Genomic DNA, 26,428 nt, shown 5'->3' with positions numbered 1-26,428 from the left:
TTTGGCTCCGATTGGAAGCGCGTCCGGATGGCCGAGGCGCTGGTGCCGGCCGCTTGCCTAAAGCGAGAATTCCAGTTTCGAGTCCCGGTCCCAGAACGCTGTTGACGGTGGCGGTGTGCGGTCGATCACCGTGGTCGCTCCTCATGTTGTAGCTGGTGCTTGCTGACAGATGGTATTTGTGATTACTGATGTTGCAGTCATAATTTGGATACGAAATACAAGAAGTTTTTCTTACAATTTTCTTTTCCGTATAAATACGATCATCCAAAAGTCTTCGAAACTGTTGACTGGTTGTACGATAACATCGGTCTGACAGATGATGAAGTCATCAATTACGCTTACCATTTTCTCGGTAATTCTGTGTATGAAAACCTGATAAAGGTGAAGTGGTGAATGTTGCAATCAGCCACTCTGGAACAGGTTTCCGACCAGTTCCAGTATGTAATCGTACATTTGAAAAGGAATTCGGATGTATTCAACGGGCACTGTCACTGTACACAACCTTATACAAGTAACAGCGGCAACGTCATAACCGACTCACGAAGCAGGAGAGGCAACGTACACACTAATGCTACTAGATTTGACGTTCCCAGGCGCAGTACGCCACGCGGGGTAGCCGCGCAGTCTGGGCGTCTTGTCACGGTCTGTGCAGCTCCCCTCGTCGGAGGTTCGAGTCCTCCCTCCGGCATGGGTGTGTGTGTGCGTGTGTGTGTGTGTGTGTGTGTGTGTTGTCCATGGCGTAAGTTACTTTATGTTATATTATGCAGTGTGTAGGCTTAGGGCTCCCAAAGGACCTTACCACAAATTTCCAGTTTTTCCGGGCACAGTACTGCCAGGGCCGCGTACAACTGGGCCAGCCGCATTCGTTGCGAAGGTAAACAAATCAGCAGGAATGCATGAAATGGATGCTTCAAGTGAAAATACAAGTAGATATATCGGTGAGTCCCGCAAACAGCAACTTTACAATCAAGACTCAGGGGACGTTCTTTCAATAGACTTTGCGAAGACATCCGATGAGACGGACCTTGATCACACGCTGAGCAACAGTACCTTTCAGTCTTTGAATGTTCATACGATATCGGAGGCAGAAATCCCATTTAGTATAGGCTCTGCCTCCGAACATACTGGCAAAGTGATCATAAAGAAAAATAATCATCATAGCCAACAGACCCTAAATCCAAACGGACACGGAAGCAGAGGCTCTATGAGACGTAGGAATAGTGAGTAAACTGCAGCGCGCAAAGAGAATACTTAAAAAAAGAGAGCACAGAAGTTTTCCACATGGAAAATGTCAGAAAAGAACAACACCACACGTGTGCCGACGATGATAACATAAGCAAGGAAGATGAAAGACAGGAATGAACAAACGCAGGAGACACAAACGTTCCTGACAGCATGTCTGCATGGTCCCATGATACCGGCAAAGAATACACGCCTGCAATTCATGCAAGCATATAAGCTAGTTTCTATTATTATCAACAGAATCGAATCGAAATTCAAGATGAAATGTCTACGGGAATATTTGTATGAAACTGATGTGGAGGGAAAGGAATGCAGGACAGTAATAATGCTTAAGGTGGACGTATGATGCTAAGTAAAAACTGCCACAGGGGTTGCAACAAAAATCACGACTTGATGTTAGTAAATATTTACCCCCAAGTGGCTGTACAGGCGAACGGGAGAGAACCGCTTAGTGTCGTGGCAAAAGAACGAATCTACTAATGGATATTGGAGTAAATGTAACTTTTGGAGGATATTGTGAGTTTTTGCGTCGACCCTGTCGCTCCTCGACGACGATGAATTGCAGCAGACAATCACTGAAACATGGACACGATGCCTCCGGAACCAACCTAAATACCCTAAGCTATTATCCGGGAGTTTCATACTACAAAACCGCAAAGAAGCAAATGCGGTATTGAACCAAACAGAGGCCTACTGGTGGAAACAGATGCTGGAATTCTATTTCTTTTCACTAGTGGACGTTCACAATGAACCAATGCATTTTGTGACAAAGAGCCTTCAAGTAGAACGTACCGTAGCGGAAATTACTGCCTTGGTACGGCAGTCTTTGGAAAGCAAAAATGTGCCTGCGCATCTCAGACTAATATCAGCCAGGAAAGTGTTTCGATATACCACAAGATCACACGATACGGGAAGCCAAAAATGTCAAACAAAAGATCCTTCAACATCTCCGCGATGTGCAAAGAAATAGCTACGTTCAAGGAAGTGCAGTTATGCAGTATATTGTACGATACTACATAGATCTCTATATTAAATCAACGACAGACCCGCCTATGGAGGAAGTTTTCGTCACCAATGTACCACCAACAGTAAATCCCGACGAAAAAGATCTTTTAGAAAAAGCCTCGGAATCTACACGGAATGCAGTTGGAGCAGATGGCTTAGCAGTCGAGTTTTGCGCAAAATATTGGAACGTTAGTGGCCTCTAATAGATAATAATGTGTAATGAAATGCTGACAGGCGACAGCTTTTCCGTTGTGGCCGAGCGGTTCTAGGCGCTTCAGTCTGGAACTGCGCGACCGCTACTGTCGCAGGATCGAATTCCGCCTTGGGCATGGATGTGTGTGATGTCCTTAGGTTAGTTAGGTTTAAGTAGTTCTAAGTTCTAGGGGACTGATGACCTGAGATGTTAAATCCCATAGCGCTCAGGGCCATTAGAACCATTTTTGATAGCTTTCCGGTAAAATTCACTGAAGGCGTTGTCCTTCTCATTCCAAAAAGGGTACAAAGCACCACAATGGACGACTTTCGACCGTTTACTCTGCTTAACTCGGACTTCAAAATTTGAACCCGTGTGATAAATATCAGAATGAAACCACTCCTCGGGAAGACACTAGGAGCGTACCTAACGGAGCTGGCGGAAGACGGCCATTGACTGACGTTTTATGTGAATATAGAGATATGTTATATTTCATAGAGTTATAAAAATGACAAATTATGCAAATTTCAGATTACACAGATATTCTTAGAGTTTAAAAATGTTTTGACAGGATCAATGGAAAATTTTTGTTAATGTGTAGAACTGGTTTTATCGCGTTTCACATTCGATACAAAAATGCATCGTCGAACACATTCCGGAATGAAGATCATTGGTCAATGAACGAACTTCGTCCTGATCAATCAATCAATTCGGCAAGGCTACTCGTTATCCATGACTCTGCACAGCGTAGCTGTGGAGCCACTAGTTTTATAAGTTAAATGTCATCTAAAAGGCAGTTTTCAACGTTTCCCACGCATAATGTAAACGTTGTTGTCAGTACCAACCAAGAGATCGAAACAATAAGAGGAATTATTTCGATTTACGCCAAGGCCTGCGATAAAGAGCAGAATAAACACAGATCCAAACTTTTGTCCACAGGGCCGATAAGCGATCATATCTAAACATTATGGTTACAAAGAACTGACTAGGTGAACCTCTTAGAAATGAGCTTAACAGCGGATTCGCTAGACATACTTACGTTAAACTTAGAGCAAAAACTATTGAATGTGCTACGAGCCACGATGAGAGGGAAAGTTTGAAAAGAGCACTGTTCATCAATACTTACATTCTGAATAAGACCTACCGCACGGCAGCTTTGGTACCAATTCCTCCAGACATCGTACAACAAATTTTGAAGCCTCTATGCTGGTATGTATGGAGAGGCATCGTATTCGAATTTTCACTTGTTACAATGACACTGACTCCCACTAGCGGTGATTCAGATGTTAGAGATGTCTGTTCACAGTGTACTGCAATGTACGAGAAACCAAACGTGTAAGATGTGGCAAAGAGACTGCAATGGCATAGCCAAATATGTATTCGCTACCTTATTCATGAAAGATCAGAGGGCGTCAGAAAACGTGGGACAAATTATTAGCCAGCAGGTGCATGCTCGTAAATATTATACGGAACTGAATTATCTACAAGAAGGGCCACACAGTTATGTCACTTCCAAATTTTACGTCTCACTGACAAGGGAACAAATAAAAAGCCGTGCAGAGATGAAATATCCCACCTACAACTGGAAAAATATCTGGAAGAACGTAAACAAAAATACCCTCACGTCAGACGTGAAATGTGTTTGATACGATAATGTCAAAGGTAAAATTGTAACGGGATAAAGGCTGTAGAAAATTAAACTGAATCCTGACCCTTATTGTGACCACTGCCATCTGGTGGGCATGGTAGCACATGCGTTAGCTTGCAGAGACTGAACTGAGATCTGGACCTGGACACGAAAAAGCCAGCAATTACCAACAGGACGTCGGAAATGGCAACATGCATACAGGAGGTGCTCTATCCAGAATTCAGTTTATACTCTAACACGAAACACAACAGTTATGGCCGCCTGCTTGGAATGTTTGGCAAACTGTGTCATTAGAAACGATGTTCCGAAGTTAGACGTTTTTATTACGGCATAACACTTCAAGTTAAAGAAATTGCAGAAACACGAACAGTGTTTTCAAAACTTGCTTCTTTGTACTGTGACGTAAGAACGTGAATGGCTTACCATGACTTGGGAAAGCTTATACTTAAAAGTTGTACTTCAGTAATGCCTGGTCTCTCCAGGAATATTGGAAGAGACTTACTACGAAAAATCAAAATATCTTATTTCACTAGTTTTCTTAAGAAGAACCACGTTTCGTTGACGATCATTATTTTAATCGCATCCGCCCAGTTCCGCGCCTGAAAGCCACTACGTTAAGAGCTCCTATGGTTATTTAAAGAAAAAAAAAGTTAATAGCCGGCCGAAGTGGCCGAGCGGTCCTAGGCGCTTCAGTCTGGAACCGCGCGACCGCTACGGTCGCAGGTTCGAATCCTGCCTCGGGCATGGATGTGTGTGATGTTCTTAGGTTAGTTAGGTTTAAGTAGTTCTAAGTTCTAGAGGACTGATGACCTCAGATGTTAAGTCCCATAGTCCTCAGAGCCATGTGAACCAAATAAGTAAATAAAAGTTTAGAGCACTGTTCACCGTTAAGTTAAATTTCATAAGAAATGTACAGTTTTGATCATTTCCATAGGAGGTGACGACGATGATGATGTTTGGTATGTGGGGCACTCAAGTGTGCGGTCATCAGCGCCCGTACACATTCCCAAACTGTACACAGTCCAACGTAGCCACTTTCATGAATTAGAGTGGAATGATGAGGAGAACACAAACACCCAGACCCCGGGCAGAGAAAATCCACAACCCGGCCGGGAATCGAACCTGGGACCCCGTGACCAGAGGTAGCAACGCTAACCAGTAGACCACGAGCTGCGGAATTCAAAGGAGGTGTTTATTTAATTCAAGAACTTACGAATACAGAAGGAAAAGGGTCAGACAAACAAGGCGACCTTTCGCAGGAAGTCGGAAATCCGGGTTCGAGTCCCGATCTGAGAAAAAATTTTGCCATTCAATTTATTTTAGTGCACAATTGCGGCCGATGTCTTCGTTTCTCTTGAATAACAAAAGTGTTAAGAATCAATCGCACAGCTTGTTGCTCAGAAAATACCGGGAAAGGTGTTTTAGGAGAAACTAATTGACGAAAAATCATGAATGACAATATATATAGATATTTAAGTTTGTGTTTATACCTTACCTACCCAAACAAAATCGTTTAGTGCCTATATTGTTGTATAACAATTTCCATAACTGTCTCACTACACTTATAAATTCAAAATCTTTTAAAGAACTGGCACTAACAAGGAGTTGTAGCATTACAGATACTGTTGACTCGGTGAAATTATTTTTCCCAAATTACTATTTTGCCTTCTGATCTTGGGGTTACGGGCGTTTGCAGAAATTTATTGAGGGAGTGAACAACACTCTGAAATTGTCGACATAAGCGAGGTGGTCAGTTCTGAGACATAACATGCCTCAAGAACTAAATTTATGGGAGACACAAAGAACATTACAAGTCAAAGAATTTGTGGTTATCCACTCAAGATCTGTTTCACTTATATCATTTCCATACTTAAAATAGCAAGTAAACAGTTAAACAGAAGTTGTTATGGCCATACTATTGTCTCACTGCGACGAGCCACGGAATCATGGGAAATCCTTTGTAGAAGTGTATAAGATATTTGAAATGAATAACAACACCATGCCCCAGATTACAAGGGGTACGGAGGGTGGCGGACGGGGGCGGGGGGTTGTGGAGAGGGGAAGGGGGGGAGTGGGTTCACATGCGCATTTAGGTTGTCAACTCTTTCCATTAACGTGTCAGATGTTGGACCATCAATCGCATTTCTCTCAATAAGTTTCCGTGAGTGATCACGGCCGCTCCTTGCCCCAATTTTTCATTCACCTTTCTTTCTGCTCGCATCAGAGTAGAGTAATTACCACAGCAGCAGCATCTTTATCGTCACCATTCCGACATACAATGATGGAAAAACATCGGAACACCAAAAACATATTTAATGTAGATAAATGAAATTACGGGATGACATTTGTTTAGGTAATTTATTTTAGTAGTCGAGATAACGCAAGCGCGAGACAAGCCATTATACATGAGAAATACTGGTACGTTAATAACCGGTGAAGCCGCCAGAATATAGAATACAAGTATGCAAACGTACATGAATAACGTTGTGGTGCCCGGATGTCAGTTTTTGGGATGGAGTTCCATGACTGTAGCAAAGGGGTCGGTCAGTACAGGGATGGTTAATTCTGTTTGTGGTTGACGCTGGAGCTGTCGTTCGTTGATGTCTCACATGTGCTCGACTGGAGATAGACCTGGTGACCGAGCAGGCCAAAACAATATCTTGACAGCGTGTAGAGCATGTTGGCTTACAACAGCGATATGTTGGAAGGCGTTATCCTATTGGAAACCACCACCGGGAATGTTGTTCATGAATGACTATACGAGTCGATTAACGAGAGTGACGTACAAATTCTCCGTCTGGATGCATGGGATAACCAGTAGAGCGCTCCTGTTGTCTCCCAAAATTGTACCCCTTCCCATAAGTCCAAGTGTAGGTCCGGTGTACCTACCACGCAGACATGTTGGTTACAGGCTCTCAACTCCCCTCCTTCTGATCAACACAATCACTGGCACCGAGGCAGAACCAGCTTTCATCAGAAAACACAGCTGGCCTCAAACCTGCCTTATAATGAGCTCTCGCTTGACACCGCTGAAGTCCCAAATGGAGAGGTTTGGTGTCATTGTAATACAGGCTGCATGGCGTCCGGCTCTGAGCTGTCCTTAAAGTAACCAATTTGCAGCATTTGACTGTGTCACTATAGCACCAACTGCTGCCCAAATTACTGCTGCGGAAGCAATACGATGCGCCACAGCCGTATGCCGAACACGATGGTCTTCCCTCTTGCTAGTGCTACGTGGTCGTAAGGGACCGGTCTTCTTCCGACCGTAAGTTTTCGTAACCACTGCTACCAATAGTTATGTCAAGTCTTTAGGCAGTATAGTAAAATGAAATGCAACTTCTCGTAGGCTTACTACACGACCTCGTTCAAGGACAGTGAGCTGTTGATTATGGCCTCTTGTCACCTTAAATTCATTTTTGATTAACGTGAACTCACCACGGGGAACCTGAAAGGTAAATAGCGCCCACGACTGTTACAGCGTGTATGTAAGGCAACCCTGATTTGCCTCATCATAGTGGCGCTGGTCGCGCCACTCTTACGAGACGTAATTTAAATATACATTAACTCTCAAATGTAGAAACACGCTTACCAACTTTCGTATATGTTGCAGAACTCCTTCTTGAAGTTGCGATTCTTTTTCTTTCAGGATACCATTTTGTTGCACAATAGTGTGAGAATATTACGGAGCAGTCTGGGGAAAACTTCAGTAATATCTCACAATATTATTCTGGAATATTTTTGAATATCTAGGGCCAGCTTCATTATATGTAGTTCTGGTAGTTCTGCTGGCTCTAATCAGCAGTAAGGTACCTGATCTTTTACGTGACATACCTACGGATCTGGAGGGGACTGCCAAGGTGGAGGTGACCACGAGGAAACGATTGAACAACAACGAAAAGATAACGTTCTACGAGTCGGGGCGTGGAATGTCAGAAGGTTCAATGTATTGGGAAGCTAGAACATCTTGAAAGGGAAATGCAAAGGCTCAATCTAGATGTAGTAGGGGCCAGAGAAGTGAAATATAAAGAAGATTAGCATTTCTAGTCAGATGACTATAGGATAATATCAACACAAGCACTAATGGCAGTAGGATTAGTTATGAATAGGAAGGAAGGGGACAGAATGTGTTACTTTGAAGATTTCAGGGTTATTCTTATCAGAATCGACAGCAAATCAACAACGACAACGATGGTTCAGGTATAGATGCCAACGTCGCAAGCTGAAGATGAAGAGATGGAGAAAGTGTATAGGGATATTGAAAGGGTAACACAGTATGTAAGGGGATATGATAATCTTATAGTGATGGGAGACTGCAATGCAGTTATAGGGGAAAAGTGGAAGAAAAGGTTACAGGAGAATATGGGCTTGGGACAAGGAATGAGAGAGAAGAGAGACTAATTGAGTTTTGAAATAAATTTCAGGAAGTAAGAAGTGGGATCGGGAAGTATTTAGGAATGACGAGATACGATTCTATAAGGCTAAAGATACAGTAATAAGGAATAGCTCAGTAGGCAGTACAGTTGAAGAACAATGGACATCACTGAAAAGGGCCATCACAGAAGTTGGGAAGGAAAACAGGTAAAAAGAAGGTAATTGCGAAGAAACCATGGGTTCCAGAAGAAACAGTTCAATTGATCGATGAAAGGAGAAAGTACAAAATGTTCGGAGAAACTCATGAACAGAGAAATACAAGTCGCTGAGGAATGAGATAAATAGTAAGTGCAGGGAAGCTAGGACGAAATGTCTACAGAAAATTGTGAAGACATCGAGAAAGAAACGATTGTCGAAGGAAAGACCATGCAAACAGGAAAATCAAAACAGCCTTCGGTGAAATTAAAGCAAGGGTAATAACATTTAGAATGCAAGGGGAATTCCACTGTTAAAAGCAGAAGAGAGAGTGGATAGGTGGAAAGAATACACTGAAAGCCTCTATGAGGGAAAGATTTGTCTGATGTGACAGAAGAAGAAGTAAGAGTCGAGATAAGGGATCCAGTATTAGAGTGAAAATTTAAAATAGCTTTCGAAGACTGAAGGTCAGATCAGGCAGAAGGGGAGGATAACATTCCATCAGAATTTATAAAATCATTGGGGGAAGTGCCAACAAAACGACTATTGTCGTCGGTGTGTAGAATTTATGAGTCTGGCGACATATAATCTGACTTTCGGAAAAGCATCATTCACACAAGACCTGACAAGTGCGAGAGTTACCACACAATCAGCTTGAAGCTGATGTGTCCAAGTTGCTTACAAGAATAATATACAGAAGAATGGAAAAGAAAATTGGGGAAGCGCTAGAAGACGATCAGTTGGGCTTTAGAAAAAATAAAGGCACGAGGGAGGCAGTTCTGACGTTGCGGTTAATAATGGAAACTAGACTAAAGAAAAATCGAGACACGTTCATAGGATTTGTCGACCTGGAAGAAGCGTTCGACAATGTGAAATGGTGCAAGATGTGCGAAATTCTGAGAAAAGTGGGGTAAGCTGTAGAGAGAGACGGGTCATATACAGTATGCACAACAACCAAAAGGGAACAATAAGAGTGGACGGCCAAGAACGAAGTGCTCATATAAAAGAGGGTGTAACACAAGGACGTAACCTTTCGCCCTCTTCTGTTGAATCTGTACATCGAGGAAGCAATGACGGAAATAAAAGAAAGGTTCAGGAGTGGAATTAAAATTCAAGATGGAATGATGTCAGTGATGCGATTCGCTGATGACATTGGTGTCCTGAGTGAAAGTGAAGAAGAATTTCATGATGTGCTTTACGGAATGAACAGTCTAATGAGTACCGAGTATGGATTGAGAGTAAATCGACGAAAGACAAAGGTAATGAGAAGTAGTAGAAGTGAAAACAGCGAGAAACTTAATATCAAGGATGATGGTCACGAAGTAGATGAACTTAAGGAATTCTGCAACGTAGGCAGTAAAGTAACCAATGACGCATGGAGCAGGGAGGACATCAAAAGCAGACTAGCCAAGGCAAAAAGGCGTTCCTGGCCAAGAGTGTCTACTAATATCAAATATCGGCCTTAATTTGAGGAGGAAATTTCTGGGAATTTACGTCTGGAGTACAGCGTTGTATGTTAGTGAAACTTGGACTGTGGGAAAATCGGAACAAAGGAGAATCGAAGAATTTGAGATGTGGTGCTACAGACGAATGTCGAAAATTAGGTGGAATGATAAGATAAGGAATGAGGAGGTTCTGCACAGAATCTGAGAGGGAAGGAATATGTGGAAAACACTGATAAAGAGAAGAGACAGGATGATAGGACATCTGTTGAGACATGTGGGAATGACTTCAATTGTATTAGAGGAATCTGTAATGGGCATAAACCGTGGAGGAAGAAAGAGACTGGAATACATCCAGGGAATCATTGATGATATAGGTTTCCAGTGCTACTCTGAGATGAAGAGATTAGCACAGGAGAGGAATTCCATCAAACGAGTAAGAAGACTGATGAGTAACAATGAAAAAAGAAACCACTTCCATGTTGGCTCATCAACAAATTAACTCTCATTGGTTTATGACGGTGGCAAATCGTATGCAGCTGTTGTTAGACTTTACACCGTGAGAAAATCTTTTATTGTGGCGTGGTATTTCGGCAGCTCTCATTTAGTTAAAAGCTGTATTGAGGTGAGAGAATTTTCGAATTTTAACTGATTAGGAGCGGTCCCCACGTGCGCGAGTCTGCATGTTCATTTCATTTTATAACGGCGGGAAATGTGTCAGACGACATGTGCCGCACACATTCGTGAAGGTCGCACGTGCGTTGAATGGGTCAATGTTTCCTAGGTGCTTTTCGTAGTTGTGTACACGACGTGAAACGTTCCCAACGAATAGCCACTCATACTGAAACGTCCCCTTTGAACAATTATACAAGACTGTGCTTAAACTGACACACAATATTTTTAGCGCAACGCAATCTGACTTTCAAAAAATCCCTACGAAAGAATTGCCCTGACCAACATTAACCTATACCTTTCACAAATCACTTACCTCACAAAAATCTTCGTTACTGGAACTACTGCAATACAGCGAGCGCCACTAGTGCCAGCTAAATAAAAGATTCAAACTACGGAAGGCACTAACTACTGTTAGGGATAGTTAGCAAATGAAAGATATTAATAGAGAACAAACAATGTATTTACCTTACTAGTGTTCAAAGGTCATAATATATATATATATATATATATATATATATATATATATATATATATATATATATATAGCAGTTCATGACAAATTTCAAAACTCCGCCATCTCTCTCCCCACATCCACCACTGCTGGCGGCTCACCTCCAACAGCACAACGCTACGCGCTGTTCACATCCAGCTGCCGCTGCCCAACACTACAATGGCAGACAACAATGCAAACTAGACACAGATTGCACACAGCACAGCCAGTGATTTTTATACAGAGGTGGCGTTACCAATAAAAAAACCTAAACAGCCTACTTACATAGTCCCCAGCACAGCCAGTGATTCTAACACAGAGCGCTACGTGGCGTTACCAATAAGAAAACATAAACAGCCTACTTACGTAGCCCCCATGCTCCCCACATCAAATTTTACAAATTGTTTTGGGCAGTGGCCAATAATGATTTGATAAAATTTTTCATAATTACAATAACAAAGATATCAAATGCACACACTTATTGATACAATGTTGGGCAAAAGCTAAAATTTTCTCACAGTCCATAAAGACAGTCCTAATCGTTCATCACAGTAAAATAGCAGTGTTTTTCTCAAAGTCTGAGCAGTAAAAGAAACCGCACTCGGAAGTAGTGGATTTGCATGCAGGCTTGAAGAAGTATTGTTGTCCATCCAACGGAAAGAGAGTGCTGACTCTTGACATACAGACAGGTAATGGGCCACAACAGAGCAAACCCACCACAGAGTCAGTCAAAGTTTTGAATAATATTGGTAGGTATGTCGTCACAGAGCATACCCATTGTAGTCCTGGCAGAGATTACGGTATTGTTGGGCCACCAGAGGTGCAGACCCACTGCAGTCCTTGTAGAAATAATGGTATTGGTGAGTCAGCAAGGGTGTAGACCAACTGTAGTCCTTGTAGAAATAATGGTATTGGTGGGTCATCAAAGATGCAGACCCACTGTAGTCCTTGTAGAGATGGCCAGCAGCCATCTGTTGTGACTGTGCAGGTGCACAATCACCATCGAAGAGTCTTGCGGAGAATATAGCAAGTCCATAAACCACCACTTGTCCACTCACAAAAAATTTGTTTGAAATGTCCTTAGAACCTGCAATGCTGTTGTCCAGTCCCTTGCTGAATGATTATCGCACGTGCAAACACTAACAGTCCTTACTTCTCACATATTGTCCATGTACTATGACCAACAGAATCGTGTGCAGTGAAATGTAACTTACAAGTTACTTAATTTGGTGAACTGGTGTCAATTACAATTTTATAACATGAGAATACAATAAGAAAGGTACAAAATACATCATTAAAGAACATAACAATACAGATAATATTTGTAGTACAGGCTTTACAAAAAAATCGAAATAACATATACATCAGTGTCACAGGAATTATAAGTACCTACATAAAAGATCAGAATAACTTTTGAAACATCATCTTCACACATGAGCAACAAAACAGAACAGATAAATAATGTCTAAACATCTTTACAAAGCAAATAACATATTATTAATGCAAATTATATTTGAGGAAAACAGTATTCATCATAGTGAATGTAGCTGAGTATTAGAAAAATTCTACAACATAAATCGTATCAGATAAACACATAAAGACAGGATGAACACAAATACACAAGGGTACACAAACATATAGCAGAATAATACAAAAGGAAAGGACAGGGTGTGTTTTACTGCAGTAGTTTGCAAACAAAACTTTCTTGACTTCTTGGAGTTCTCCCTGCGTTCTTCATTATTTCAAAAAGTGCTATCTATACCAGCTTTCTGTATTCTGTTCACATCCTCTTTCAAAGCAGTTTTTCTCCACTGTACACTACTTTTTTTTTTTGGCCAAACCATTTTCTCAATGCATTTCTTCCAATTCATCGCAACTCATTCTCTTATATAGTCTACCCCCTCTTAAGCTAACTTAGATCTACTGAGCTCAGAAGCTAAACTAAGGGACGAGGCAAGGCAGCAGCACAAAACAAGGAACACAAACATCAATGACAAAAAATTCAAACTGGCAAAGCAATTGCAATATTACAACTAATATAAGGCAACGTGCAGCAAACAAAAAAAATAAATCTGGCTTAGCAGAGTAACACAAATTAAAATTCAGTAGCACTATGCCTGGCAAACAGCAGCTTATATCTAATCATGACAAAGCTCAAGCAGAAAAAATATTACACTGAAAATGACCATGTCTAATACCTATGTCACATCTTAACACTAGAGTGATGCATCACAATTTATTCTAGAAAAAGAAATTACCAAGTCATTAAAAATAGTATTTATGCAATTCCTGTGAAGGGAAATGTCTTTTTGTGCTCCCTCATTTTTTTTGAAAAAAAAATTATTAATTACTCGAACTGTAGTCAGAAAATATTTATATTAGTACATCTATAAAATTTTATTTTAACCAATGCTGCAGTGCAGCTAGAAACTAGATATCAAATGAAATAAGCAACTATGTACAAAGAAAAGCATAAGAACATCGTTCAATAGCCATGTGGCATTTCATAAGTAGTAAAAAATTCTCTCAACTGGCAAGACAATAGACATAAAATGTTTCTCATCATTTCATTTCAGTAAATATAATAAATTAAGAACTCCACAGTGTAATCATATGTTTTCAAGTTCGAGCGTGTCGTATTTGCGATGCTTTCTACAAAGGAATGTCAATAGCGAGGATAATGGCCACCTTTTTTTTTTTTTCTCTCCACCTAATGGCTTTCTTTTGTCAGGTGACAACCTCTCAGCTGGGCGCCCAAAACGCATTAAGTAAAGGTCACTTACCTTTCTTACTGAAATACTTACGACAGCAGTTTCCGCTACAGTGACAGTCTCATATAAAAATTTCACAGGTCGAAAATTTGCGTTACAAATGTGTAGAAACAAAATTCTGTAAATATAACAACGTCCAAAAAATATTCGTCGGCATTGTGATACATTCATGCATTTATATACATTTCATAACTCTTAAGGTACGGTTCCTGGTTTCCAACATCCTTTTTCACAAACCAGAGGCCCTAACCACTACTCATTATTCCTTACCTTATTACACATATACATATTCGTCGTCACAAAAATAACTTCAAAACACCTCAGTCAAATCTCAAAAACGTCGTAGATTTATGCAATAATTTCAATACCTAAGGAAAATTCTCTGCTCATTTCAATAGTGTCATCTACCTCAAACGTACTTTAATATCATGCTCCCTTACCAAATACACCATTCAAAGCTCTCATAGTATCACAATGGTTCCGAATAAAATATGAACAGTTCACAAAGTACAGACAAAATACAATTTCATAAGTGTGAAGTTACCCAACTGTGTAATAGCGTAAACATGTGTCACAGATGAAGTAAAAAAAGTTTCTTTCTCCGTTAAATGATCAGATAGCTGTGTAATTCTGTGTTAGAGAAATATGGTACCGATGTGTAAAGTTGTATAAGCAAATACCATATTGGCTAGGTCTCCTTGTGCTTGCCAAACACATGATACACAAAGTAAGCGTGTACCCCCCTGAGGATTAATGAAATTATACCCTCAGGTGTTACAGATTACAACAATGGAATGAAATGTATTACGGAAAATCTTTGTATCATTGTACTTCAAATATCTTTAAAAATAAATGATTTAAGTACAAAATTAATCACTCAAATACGTGTACTGTAGCGCTAAACTGTGCGTCTTGTTGTAAGATAATCTCTGTGGAAGTGTCGTAGTTATCATCCTCCGAAAGCTAAGTTCTGCAGAAGTCAATGTACTTACCTCATCATAAACGAAAGTGAAAATCTTTGCGTATAGATATCGTATTTATTACGTACCTGACCGTAATCAAGAAAGTACTATAATGTAACGTATTGTTGTGCTACAGAAAAGGCTGTCTCATTGTAGCTATACCACAAAAGTTACTACTAAAACATGTTTTACTTTCCAGAATAATACATAAAACTGTGCAGACATAAAACAGAAACACCGCAAAAGCAACATTGTAAATTGTCACTCATTAGTAGCGTCGTGATAAAATCGTGTAGCTGTCACATAAACTAACCACTGTGTCATCTGGTATCTCACTGAAAGTACTTTAAATACAGAATGTATTTTCAAGTAAACCAAAATGTTGCATTAAAATCTCATTAGCAGTACGGTGAATGTTCTAAGTATGTAAGCCTTATAGTCGTTACGTAATCGTGCAACTAACAAGCAAGAATGTACAAATACAACTCTGCATCGTCTGTTCACTATAACAATGCATTCGTAATTTCTGTTTAAAAATGTTCCCTAGGTTATAGACTGGATATTTAACTTCAAACATTGTTGTATGTTAACAGATACTAAGTCTGACAAAGCATACTAGCAATGTAAAGTGGAAAGGTATATGACAAATGTTATATCCTAGCCAGTAATGCCACCCGAGCCCGCTGCCAAAAGGTTGGCAGCATCAAAGTCCGGACGCAGTCCGCATAAGCAGCGCCAGCGAGACAGGAAATCGCCGCAAGTCTGCGCGCGCCACCGCTGGCTTCTGGTTTCTTAAGCGCTGAAGTCGCGAGCGCTAGGACAGTTCTGTATTCGCCGCTCAGTTGTATACTCGCCACCGAATTGTGTACTTGCTAGTCAGTTGTGTGTTCATCGCAGCAGAGTTGTTGTTTGTCGTCAGCCGACGCTGACCTAGCCGCTCCGACTCGAACTAGACAGATTTCTGTAGACACGGAGTTGACAACTGTATTTCTGTATCTTCGTTAATAAAGATAAGTACCGACTTTTATTTAATCAGAGTGTTTGGGTTTTCATCTTTCTGTTCACTGTTCCAGCGGACCGGTCGGCCCGCTATTACAAGTGTGGCGGTGACTTCGTAAGCCGTTTCTACAGCGAATTGTTTGTCGCTACGAACGCCACCACAAAACTGGCGACGAGGACTGCCGAACTCGTGTGCAGGGCTGGTTCAACTTGTTTCTGGTTATACTAATTATAGCGATAAACTTTTGGGGGCTGGTTTAATTTGTGTTCACTATGTCTGCCGAATTACAACAGTTGATCTTGTTACAGAGTCAGCAAATACAAAGTCCGGTGGAAGCAATCGCCAAACAAGCGGCTAATCCTCCAACACAAGAGGAACAAGCACAGGCAGCACCACCTTTCCATGCTTTTGATGCATCAAGAGAAGAATGGCGAGAATATTTCGCTCAGTTGCACTCGCACATGACAGTCTACAAAATCACAGGTACTGAGCGGCAGCTTTATTTAATTTCCACTGCAGGCGTGGAAGTCTATCGACTACTTTGTAAGTTGTTCCCGGAATCCCAGCCACAAGCTTTAGACTATGACGTAGTTGTTAACAAGCTTGCTGAGTATTTTGAGTCGCGAGTTCATGTGGCAGCAGCCAGATTCAAGTTCTTCAGGTTAAAGAAACTGCCACATCAATCTAATAAACAGTGGTTAACAGATTTACGGGGCCTCACCAGTCAGTGCCGATTTAATTGTGTGTGTGGAGCTTCCTACAGTGATGTCATGTTAAGAGACGCTATTACTCAAAACATTGCAGATTCTCGTATTCGTGCTGCTATCTTAAAATTGCCTGACCCGTCATTAGAGACTGTGATGAACATCATTGAAGCCCAAGATACTATTGACTATGCTGAGTGTGAGTTATATCAGCCATGTATTTCTCAAATTGCCTGTGCTAAGCAAGTTATGTCATGCCCGCGGCCCCACCGGCAGAGTCAGACTGTAAACACTAGCCGGCCGCGTCATGTTAAACACATTCGTCAGCCGCGTGTGCAAAATGATAGAGTTAAGTCTTGTCCCAAGTGTGTTCTTGCTCATCCTCGTGAACGTTGCCCGTTAAGAAAAGCGGTTTGTCACTTTTGTCAAAGGAAAGGACACATCCAGACTGTTTGTTTGCGTAAACGCAAGAACAATTCTAGTGCTGCCCAGCCCATGGATATTCATGTTCTTCAAAGCCAGCCCGCCCAGAAGGTCGCGTTTAAAGACTCTTCCACGGTTCGTGAGGGTAATAAACTTGTTCGCAATAAGCCACCCACCCAGCCCTCTGCTATGCGACCCAAGCGTAATTCAAACGCTGTAAAAAGTAATGTACAGACAGCAAGTGAAGCGGGAGTTGTTGTTCCACCCGCCCAACCCACGAGTTGTCGTAAGCAGCGAACACGCGCTACACGCGCTGATTTTGTGTCTTCCGCCTCCACTGCACCGATCCAGAGACAGTGTAATAAACTATTTGTGAAGCTACGCATCCAGGATAAGACCTTCAATTTTCAATTAGACACTGGTGCGTCTGTGACTCTCATAAAGCTACGTATGCGGCTATCGGCCGCCCTAAACTTTCAGCGGCAAAACATTCTTTGGCTACTTATAGTGGAGAACAAATTCCTGTGTTAGGTGTATGTAGCGTGCCAGCCACATTCCGTGGCAATACAAAAACAGTTTCATTCACAGTGCTCCGCGCTACAGACAGTGTAAACATTTTCGGATTAGACTGTTTTGACTTGTTTGGCCTGTCTATCCAAGACAATGTGTTGCAAATTAATTCTGTTGTTGTTCCTCAAGACAGCATAACCGATTTGTGTAAACAATACAGTGACATATTTAAAGACGAACTAGGTTGTGCTGCGAACTTTGCCGCTCATATTACGTTAAAAGATAATGCTCAGCCTCGATTTGTTCGTGCTCGTCCAGTGCCTCACGCCCTCCGGGCACCTGTAGCAGATGAACTTCGTCGTTGGCAAAACAACGGTGTTATTCAACCCGTTTCAGCGAGCCAGTGGGCTTCTCCCTTAGTTATTATAAAGAAACCGTCTGGCAAGTTACGTTTGTGTGCTGATTTTAAGTCGACAGTTAATCCTCAGACTGTCATTGATTCTTTTCCTTTGCCTAGACCGGACGAGCTGATGGATAAGTTAGGGGAAGCTCGTTTCTTTTCCAAAGTTGATCTCCGTGAAGCATATTTGCAATTGCCCCTCGACGAGCAATCACAACAGTATTTTGTCATAAACACGTCGTTGGGGTTGTTCCGTTTTCTGCGTTTGCCTTTTGGTTGTGCGTCAGCTCCAGCTGTTTTTCAGCGTTTTTTGTCACAACTTCTGGCTAATGTGCCATCGTGTTGCAACTATTTACACGATATTGTTGTGTCCGGTCGGACGCCTGCTGAACATTTCCGTAATTTGGAGTGTTTGTTTAAAGTGTTGTCTCAGGCAGGCCTACGTTGCAACATCGATAAATGTTCATTTTTCCTTACGGAGATGGAGTATCTGGGACATGTTATTAATGCTCAAGGCATTCATCCCTCCCAGTCACATTTAGCAGCTATTCGTGATTTGCCCGCCCCTCGCAATCTGCATGAATTGCAAGCAGTTCTTGGCAAATTGACGTATTATATTAGGTTTATACCTAATGCATCACAGATTGCTGCACCGTTGCATCGTCTCCGCCGTAAGAATGTTCCGTTTGTGTGGTCAGCTGATTGCCAATCAGCCTTTCAGCAGCTTAAAGAGGTTTTATTGAATGATCGTTGTCTGGTCCATTACGTTCCTAACAAGCCTCTGGTGTTAGCTTGTGATGCCTCTTCTTTCGGCCTCGGTGCTGTGTTGTCTCACCGAGTCGGTAACACTGAACGTCCTATTGCGTTCGCATCTAAATTGCTAAACAAAGCTCAGTGTAATTATAGCCAATTGGACAAGGAAGCGTTGGCTATTGTGTTCGGTGTCACAAAATTCCATCACTACCTCTATGGTAGACCATTCTATTTAGTAACAGATCACAAGCCCCTGACGTCACTGTTTCATCCGTCTAGACCAGTTCCTCAGCGGACAGCTCAGAGACTACAACGTTGGGCTCTTTTGTTATCACAATACCAGTATGAGATACTGTATCGCCCTACAGCTCAGCATGCAAACGCTGACGCGCTTTCTAGATTGCCGATTGCTGCGGATGATGTCTTCGATTCCTCTGACGACTCTTGCCATCAGATTGACGCCGATGAGCATCAATCCCTCCGGGATTTTCCGATTGATTATCGTCAGGTGGCACGTGAGACAGCTACGGATCCTCATCTGAGTTTACTATTACGTTTTGTTCAACGTGGTTGGCCGTCCAAGGCAAAGGACGTATCGGATCCTGTGGTTCGTCGCTATTATCCGCAACGTCATCTGTTGTCTGTTTCGCACGGAGTTTTGCTGTTACGCACCGAGAATGACCAGCTTCGTGTCGTGGTTCCCCAGGTGCTCTAATCCAAGGTCCTCGCCTTGTTGCATCAAGGTCATTGGGGAGTGGTCCGCACCAAGCAGCTTGCCCGCCGTCATTGTACATGGATCGGCATTGATAAGCAGATTACGCAGATGTCTACAGATTGTTCGACGTGTGCCGAACACCAAGCTGCTCCACCTCAACGCTATTTTGAGTGGGCACGCCCTGCCGGTCCCTGGCAGCGAGTACATATTGATTTCGCTGGTCCATATTGGAATTCTCGTTGGCTCATCGTGATAGATGCATTTAGTAATTTTCTGTTTGTTGTGCCCATGCAGTCTACAACGTCTGCACAAACTACACAGGCGTTGACTTCAATTTTTTGTATTGAGGGTCTTCCAGAAGTTTTAGTGTCTGACAATGGTCCACAATTTACCTCTGCTGAATTTGAAAGTTTTTGTTCTGCCAATGGCATTCGCCATGTTCTTACTCCGCCGTTCCACCCTCAATCGAATGGTGCAGCGGAACGTTTTGTACGCACATTCAAGGATCATATGGACCGCGTTCGTGCTACGCACTCTCGTCACCAGGCCCTAATCACGTTCCTGTCGTCGTACCGGACCACGCCACGCGACGGCCCTTCGCCTGCGGAGCTTCTCCACGGCCGTCGTCATCGCACCCTACTACGGTTGTTGCACCCCCCGGATCGACCCGCCGCTTCAGAGCATCGCACCCGTTTTCAGCGCAACGACGCCGTTTTTTTCAGAGTTTATCACGGTCGCCGTCGTTGGGAACGTGGTACCGTGATAAGTGTCCAGGGTCGCGGTTTTTATACTGTTCAAGGTGCTACTGGGGTGCACAGGAGGCATCAGAACCAGTTGCGCCGCGCTGGCCGCCCGGATTCTGCCGCTCGTTCTTTGTCCACAGATTTGGTCCGCGGCGGGTTCCAGCCGCGCCTTCCGACTTCGCTGCCGCCCCCAGGGCAGCAGCAGCAGCCGTCGCCGCTACCACGCCGACAGCCCGTCCCGTTGATGCCTCCCGCGCAGCTTCATCCGGGAGCGCCCCAGGTGGTCGCTCCGGCGCCTGCGGTCCCTTTTCAGTCGCCACCGCCTTCGGAGCTGATGGACGTCGACCCCTCAGCCGGGCCGCCTTCCCAAGCGGTGGCTGTGCAGCCTGTCCTGCAGCCGCTTTCCTTGGGCACCCCCAAGGAGTCTGACACCGCAGCGCCTTGTCCGGCGCCCACTCAGCAGCCGTCGACGCAGCGTCAGGAGACGCTGCCTCTCTTCGTGGGTCCCGACGCCCCGTCGCGTCCAGTACCAGAAGCTGCGCCCGTGGTCACAGGCGTGCACCCTGACCTCGGTTTTCAGTCGGTGTTTCCCGAGGCCCCGCGCAGCTAATGCTGGGGTGCGGACCGGGGACTGCCACCGGCAACAGTCTCCGCCCCGGTCTCTTCTGCTACGCCTGCGGCCAGACCCCTCCCCCGCCGTCGACGCTCGCCACGTCATTACTCAACGACGGTGCGGCGATTTGGGGGGGGGGGGGGGGGAGGAGTGTTATATCCTAGCCAGTAATGCCACCCGAGCCCGCTGCCAAAAGGTTGGCAGCATCAAAGTCCGGACGCCGTCCGCATAAGCAGCGCCAGCGAGACAGGAAATCGCCGCAAGTCTGCGCGCGCCACCGCTGGCTTCTGGTTTCTTAAGCGCTGGAGTCGCGAGCGCTAGGACAGTTCTGTATTCGCCGCTCAGTTGTATACTCGCCACCGAATTGTGTACTTGCTAGTCAGTTGTGTGTTCATCGCAGCAGAGTTGTTGTTTGTCGTCAGCCGACGCTGACCTAGCCGCTCCGACTCGAACTAGACAGATTTCTGTAGACACGGAGTTGACAACTGTATTTCTGTATCTTCGTTAATAAAGATAAGTACCGACTTTTATTTAATCAGAGTGTTTGGGTTTTCATCTTTCTGTTCACTGTTCCAGCGGACCGGTCGGCCCGCTATTACAAGTGTGGCGGTGACTTCGTAAGCCGTTTCTACAGCGAATTGTTTGTCGCTACGAACGCCGCCACAAAAACAAAGACAAACTTAAAAAGCAGATTACCTTTCAATAAACGGTTTTGCATTTGAAATGTGGTGTAAACCTTTACTCTTCCTAGTGCACAGAGTGTCAGTTTCAAAGCAATTATCATGTTGTATACATCGGTAAAGAATGCTAAAATTTTTCTCATGGCTAGCGTCTTCAGTCATATTTCTCGGGCCAGCGGGCGCACGCGGCTGCCTGCTGTGCGAGTCATTGTCTGTCTCGTTGTTGGCGCGCGCCGTTATTGGGATTAGGAGACCTAACTTCTACAAATTCACTCTGACAAGAAGGCCCTGCCCTGTTTGAATCCCGCCAATTCTGATGCAATTCAGGCCTGTCGCTACGAATATATCGTCTGTCGTCATGTCGGTAGATTCCGTAGTATCTTCCTTGTCCGTTACGTGGTGGAGAATTTCTCCCTGAATCGTAACTGTGCGCCGAACTGTAGCGTCTGAAGTTATTCTGCCTCCCTTGATAATAATTGTTTTGGTTCCCATATTGTCTGTTTCTCTGATTGTCTCTGTGATAGTCATTACTACGGAAATGCGATCTTTCTCTGTGACTATTATTACTCTGCCACTGGTTGTCATATGGGTGGTGTCTGTTTTGGTCACGATTTGCGTTGTAAGAATTGACTTGTCGTGTCCAGTAATTGTTTCTGTCGTCACGGAATTGTGACGGATATGACCTGTAATTGTTGTGTTCCTGTTTCCGCTTTCTGCGATTGTCAGTGTCAATTTCTAGTTCTTGTAAGAGTCCCTGAAAAGCTTCAATGTCGTCTTTGCAACGTCCTGCCAGAATAATATGGCGTAAATGTTCAGGTAACTTGATTAAGCAGATGCGGATGAGTTCTGAGGGGCTGTATGGGTTTGACAGGTACTGATTCTTGTGCAACATGTCTTCAAAATATTTCACAAGACTGGAAAATTCAGATTGTTCGAAATGTTTCATCATTATGATGCTATATTTTACTCGGTCTTGTGTAGCTTGAGACCAATATGCTGAGAGGAAGGCATGATAAAAATCTCCTTCACTGTGACAATCGTGAATGACCGATCGCATTCTTACAGATGGTTCATTCTCCAAGTAGCCACACATAAATTCTAACCTCTGCTCCAATGACCAGTTGGGAGGAAAACAATGAGAGAATTGATGGAGCCACGCTTGTGGATGAATGTCGTTGGCAGAATTCTTAAGTGTTTTGAATTTACGTGTAGTAGTAAACAGCTTATAGTCAAAATCATCGTGTCGGCGAGTAGCATATCTGTCATTGTTACGTCGTGTCGGCGGTTCCATCTCAAAATTCGGTGCACCTTTCCAATTTCTTTCATAATTTCCGAAGTGTCCTGTGTTATTATCTTGTGGGTGTTCCGTATTTGTAAGTCCCTCCTACCGTGTTGGAGCGCGAATGTCCTCCGAAATATGAGATTTTTGTATTACTTGTGCCAACTGATCTTGTACTTCCCGGATTTCTCTTTTGTACTGTGTATTGATTTGATTTTGATTTTGTTTTAATTTTCTAATTTGTTCGTACTCTTCTGTGTCAGTGAAGGCTACAGGTCTTGTGTCATTCAGATCATCATCTACCTTTGTAGATAAGTTAGTGACCTGATCCGAAAGTTCAACTACTTTCTCTGATAATGTACTAATTTCCTCCATGTGTCTTTCTACTGTGTCCTTTACGTTTTCCTGAGTTTTTGCAAGTTGCGTAACCGAATCGGTAGATGCAACTGAGTCAATTTTAGCTTGCAAGGTCTCATGACTTTCATGAACAATAGCTTGCAGTTCTTTTATGGCTGCTTCGTGATTCTGCAATGCATTTTCATGACGCGAAAAAAATAGGTTGGAAATGCTCACAAATTTGTGCTTTTACGTCATTACAGACTTTTTGACATTTCGATTCGATGTTATGTAACTCAGTAGTTAAATCTTCACGTGTGTGTTCAAGCGTGGTGTCTAACTTTTGAAGATTTTGTTCCAATGTGTCTAACTTTTGAAGCTTTTGTTCCATTGTGTCTAATTTTTGTAGCCTTTGTCCCATTTGTTGCATTATCTGTAATAACAATGCACTGGTGTCTGAAACATGTTCCTCAGTGCTTTTCGGCAGTGAAGTTGCACCGGCAACATTCACATTTTGACAAGCAGTATTTGCAATATTGTGTTCTGTCATTCCCGATTCCTGGGGCGAGCTGTTCCCGACCGATCGATCGATAATGCTTCCCAGTTCACTAATTGTTTCACTGCCTACGCCATTGTTGGCCGCCCGCTCCATTTCCCTACGCACAATTACCAAGTTACTATGTTGAACATTAGTTAATTCATTACGCAGTGGCGCTAACACACTGCTTTCGTCTTCGCTGTCATTTCTCAGTTTACTTTGGAGCCTTGTGTTACGTTTTTCACACGCCACTATTGTCACAATATTTCACACGACAACACAGAAAAACACAATTTGAAGAGCAAAAATAAGGGAACACATTAACATAGCACTGAAAATAATATCTAGTTCATTGCAAGCGCAGCTGCGAAATACTTGTTGCAAATCTACATGCATGCCACAACTGTTTTACTGTACAACAATGAAAGACTGCAACTACAAAGGAGATTCTCTCTACAATTACGCGCTAGCAATAAACAATAGCTACACTAACTACACTAATTACACAAACTACAAGAAAAAAATCAGAAGATTCCAGTGAGGTATCCTCGGCTAAGGGTCGACATATGAAACGTCCCCTTTGAACAATTATACAAGACTGTGCTTAAACTGACACACTATACTTTTAGCGCAACGCAATCTGACTTTCAAAAAATCCCTACGAAAGAATTGCCCTGACTAACATTAACCTATACCTTTCACAAATCACTTACCTCACAAAAATCTTCGTTACTGGAACTACTGCAATACAGCGAGCGCCACTACTGCCAGCTAAATAAAAGATTCAAACTACGGAAGGCACTAACTACTGTTAGGGATAGTTAGCAAATGAAAGATATTAATAGAGAACAAACAATGTATTTACCTTACTAGTGTTCAAAGGTCATAATATATATACAGCAGTTCATGACAAATTTCAAAACTCCGCCATCTCTCTCCCCACATCCACCACTGCTGGCGGCTCACCTCCAACTGCGCAACGCTACGCGCTGTTCACATCCAGCTGCCGCTGCCCAACACTACAATGGCAGACAACAATGCAAACTAGACACAGACTGCACACAGCACAGCCAGTGATTTTGATACAGAGGTGGCGTTACCAATAAAAAAACCTAAACAGCCTACTTACATAGCCCCCAGCACAGCTAGTGGTTCTCACACAGAGCACTACGTGGCGTTACCAATAAGAAAACATAAACAGCCTACTTACAATACTACCGTCACAAATGACTGATTGTGAGGAACCAGCTAACACGATTGTTACTGGGATAGAGAAATAAAGAAATTTCACAATAACGGACCAGCGTTGCCACAAACTCGGCCAGAATAAAAAAAATTACTATAGGCTGATTTTCAGTGACGGTGGAAAATCTCTACGAAAAGCATTTATTCTTCGACAGGGCGCTCCGTTTCATTAAAGGCTTATGTTCTTGATACATGCCATCGCACATGTTCCTGTTATTAAATATCAATTAGGGGTTCCCACTAAAATTAGCCTATATATATATGTATATATATTTACGGGGTGTCCAAAGGAAACACCGACAACGTTTAGTGTGTTGTTCGGGAAGGCAAACTGATCGGTTTTCAAGAAGACGCCCAGAACGTCAAAGTCAGAGGCACTATGATTACGATTTCAATTCGTTTCGTTGTGTGAATACGGAAGGTACGCAATCCTTTAACCACCTATGTATTGTGGATGGAAGATCTCAGCCAAATTACATTCCTACAGATGCGCAACATTCCTTCACACAGCCCTTGTGCATCCTATCTCGTACCTTGTGAGATTTGCGAGTGCTTATACATTGTTGACAGCAGTGCGAAATGCACTAGTTCACAGGCGAGGAAATGAACGTCATGGTGCTAGCATACGGCAAAGCGGTTTCAGTGAGAGAGCTGCTGCTAGGCTGTATGCGGAACGTTTTCCTAACAGAACTACCCCACGCCACTGCACGATTGTGGCCGTCGGGAATCGCATTAGAAAAGCCGGAAAGTTGCACGTAGGTATTGCCTGCCTGAGTTGTGTGCATTACATAGTGAAATAGAAGCAGTTTGTGCTTCGTACGTGTGAATACTAGCCCCGGTCTACTCCTTGTCGTCTGGTAGGTGCCGAAACATTATGCAGGTCGTCTACGCTCGGATCGAACTGAACAGCCGGAGGAGGACATGCTGACAATGTTCGAAGAGAACCCAGCCACCAGCCCTCGGCGGGTGGCACAGGCAGTGCACACGTGTAAAAGTGCCGTGTGGCGTGTTTTTCCTGAACACCAGCTCTATACATACGACCTGTATAAACTCCAGGCTTCAGGGGAGGAGTATTACCTACGACAGGTATAGTTAATTCAGTGATATTTTCATCAACGAATGCTCCCCCGACAATTTCTGAATTTGTTGCTGTTCAAGGATGAATGTACGTTTGCTAGAAGCAACATATGAAATTTAGACAATTTGCATGTTTAGGCGGACAAAAATCCTTGTTCACAGGTTGTTCCAAATCACCGATACCTCGTTGGTATTAACACCTAGGCGTGGATAGCAGTTTACCATTACATTCCGACATGTCTACCGCCAAATATACAAAATAGACTAACCTCACATTTAAGATTTTAAACATGGCTGCAACAGCAACTGTTGGAATTCTTCACGATAAAGGATGACAGCCGAAAACAGTTGCAGGATAAAAATTTATTAAAATTCTTGACCAAGGTTTCGGTACATATAAATATACCTTCGTCAGAAG

The 26,428-nt window shown here is 43.0% G+C and overlaps 1 protein-coding gene across 1 annotated transcript; it reads left to right on the top strand.

The window, feature by feature from the left end:
- Window positions 1-892: 892 nt before the first annotated feature.
- On the top strand, window positions 893-26,214 carry LOC124622839 (vegetative cell wall protein gp1-like). The gene is made up of 3 exons (XM_047148631.1): window positions 893-938; window positions 20,383-20,798; window positions 26,173-26,214. The coding sequence occupies exons 1-3, from the start codon at window positions 893-895 to the stop codon at window positions 26,212-26,214; spliced, it is 504 nt and encodes a 167-aa protein (XP_047004587.1).
- The last annotated feature ends 214 nt before the right edge of the window (window positions 26,215-26,428 follow it).

Source organism: Schistocerca americana, chromosome 7, assembly GCF_021461395.2.
Source record: "Schistocerca americana isolate TAMUIC-IGC-003095 chromosome 7, iqSchAmer2.1, whole genome shotgun sequence".
NCBI lineage: Eukaryota > Metazoa > Arthropoda > Insecta > Orthoptera > Acrididae > Schistocerca > Schistocerca americana.
This window is presented reverse-complemented; position numbering and strand designations above follow the sequence as displayed.

Coding starts and splice junctions, on each gene's coding strand:
- LOC124622839 (XM_047148631.1), top strand. CDS start 893: ATGCATGAAATGGATGCTTCAAGTGAAAATACAAGTAGATATATCG. Junction 939..20,382: donor AAATACAAGTAGATATATCG/GTGAGTCCCGCA, acceptor CTTTGTCCACAG/ATTTGGTCCGCGGCGGGTTC. Junction 20,799..26,172: donor CTGCGCCCGTGGTCACAGGC/GTGCACCCTGAC, acceptor CCTTGTTCACAG/GTTGTTCCAAATCACCGATA.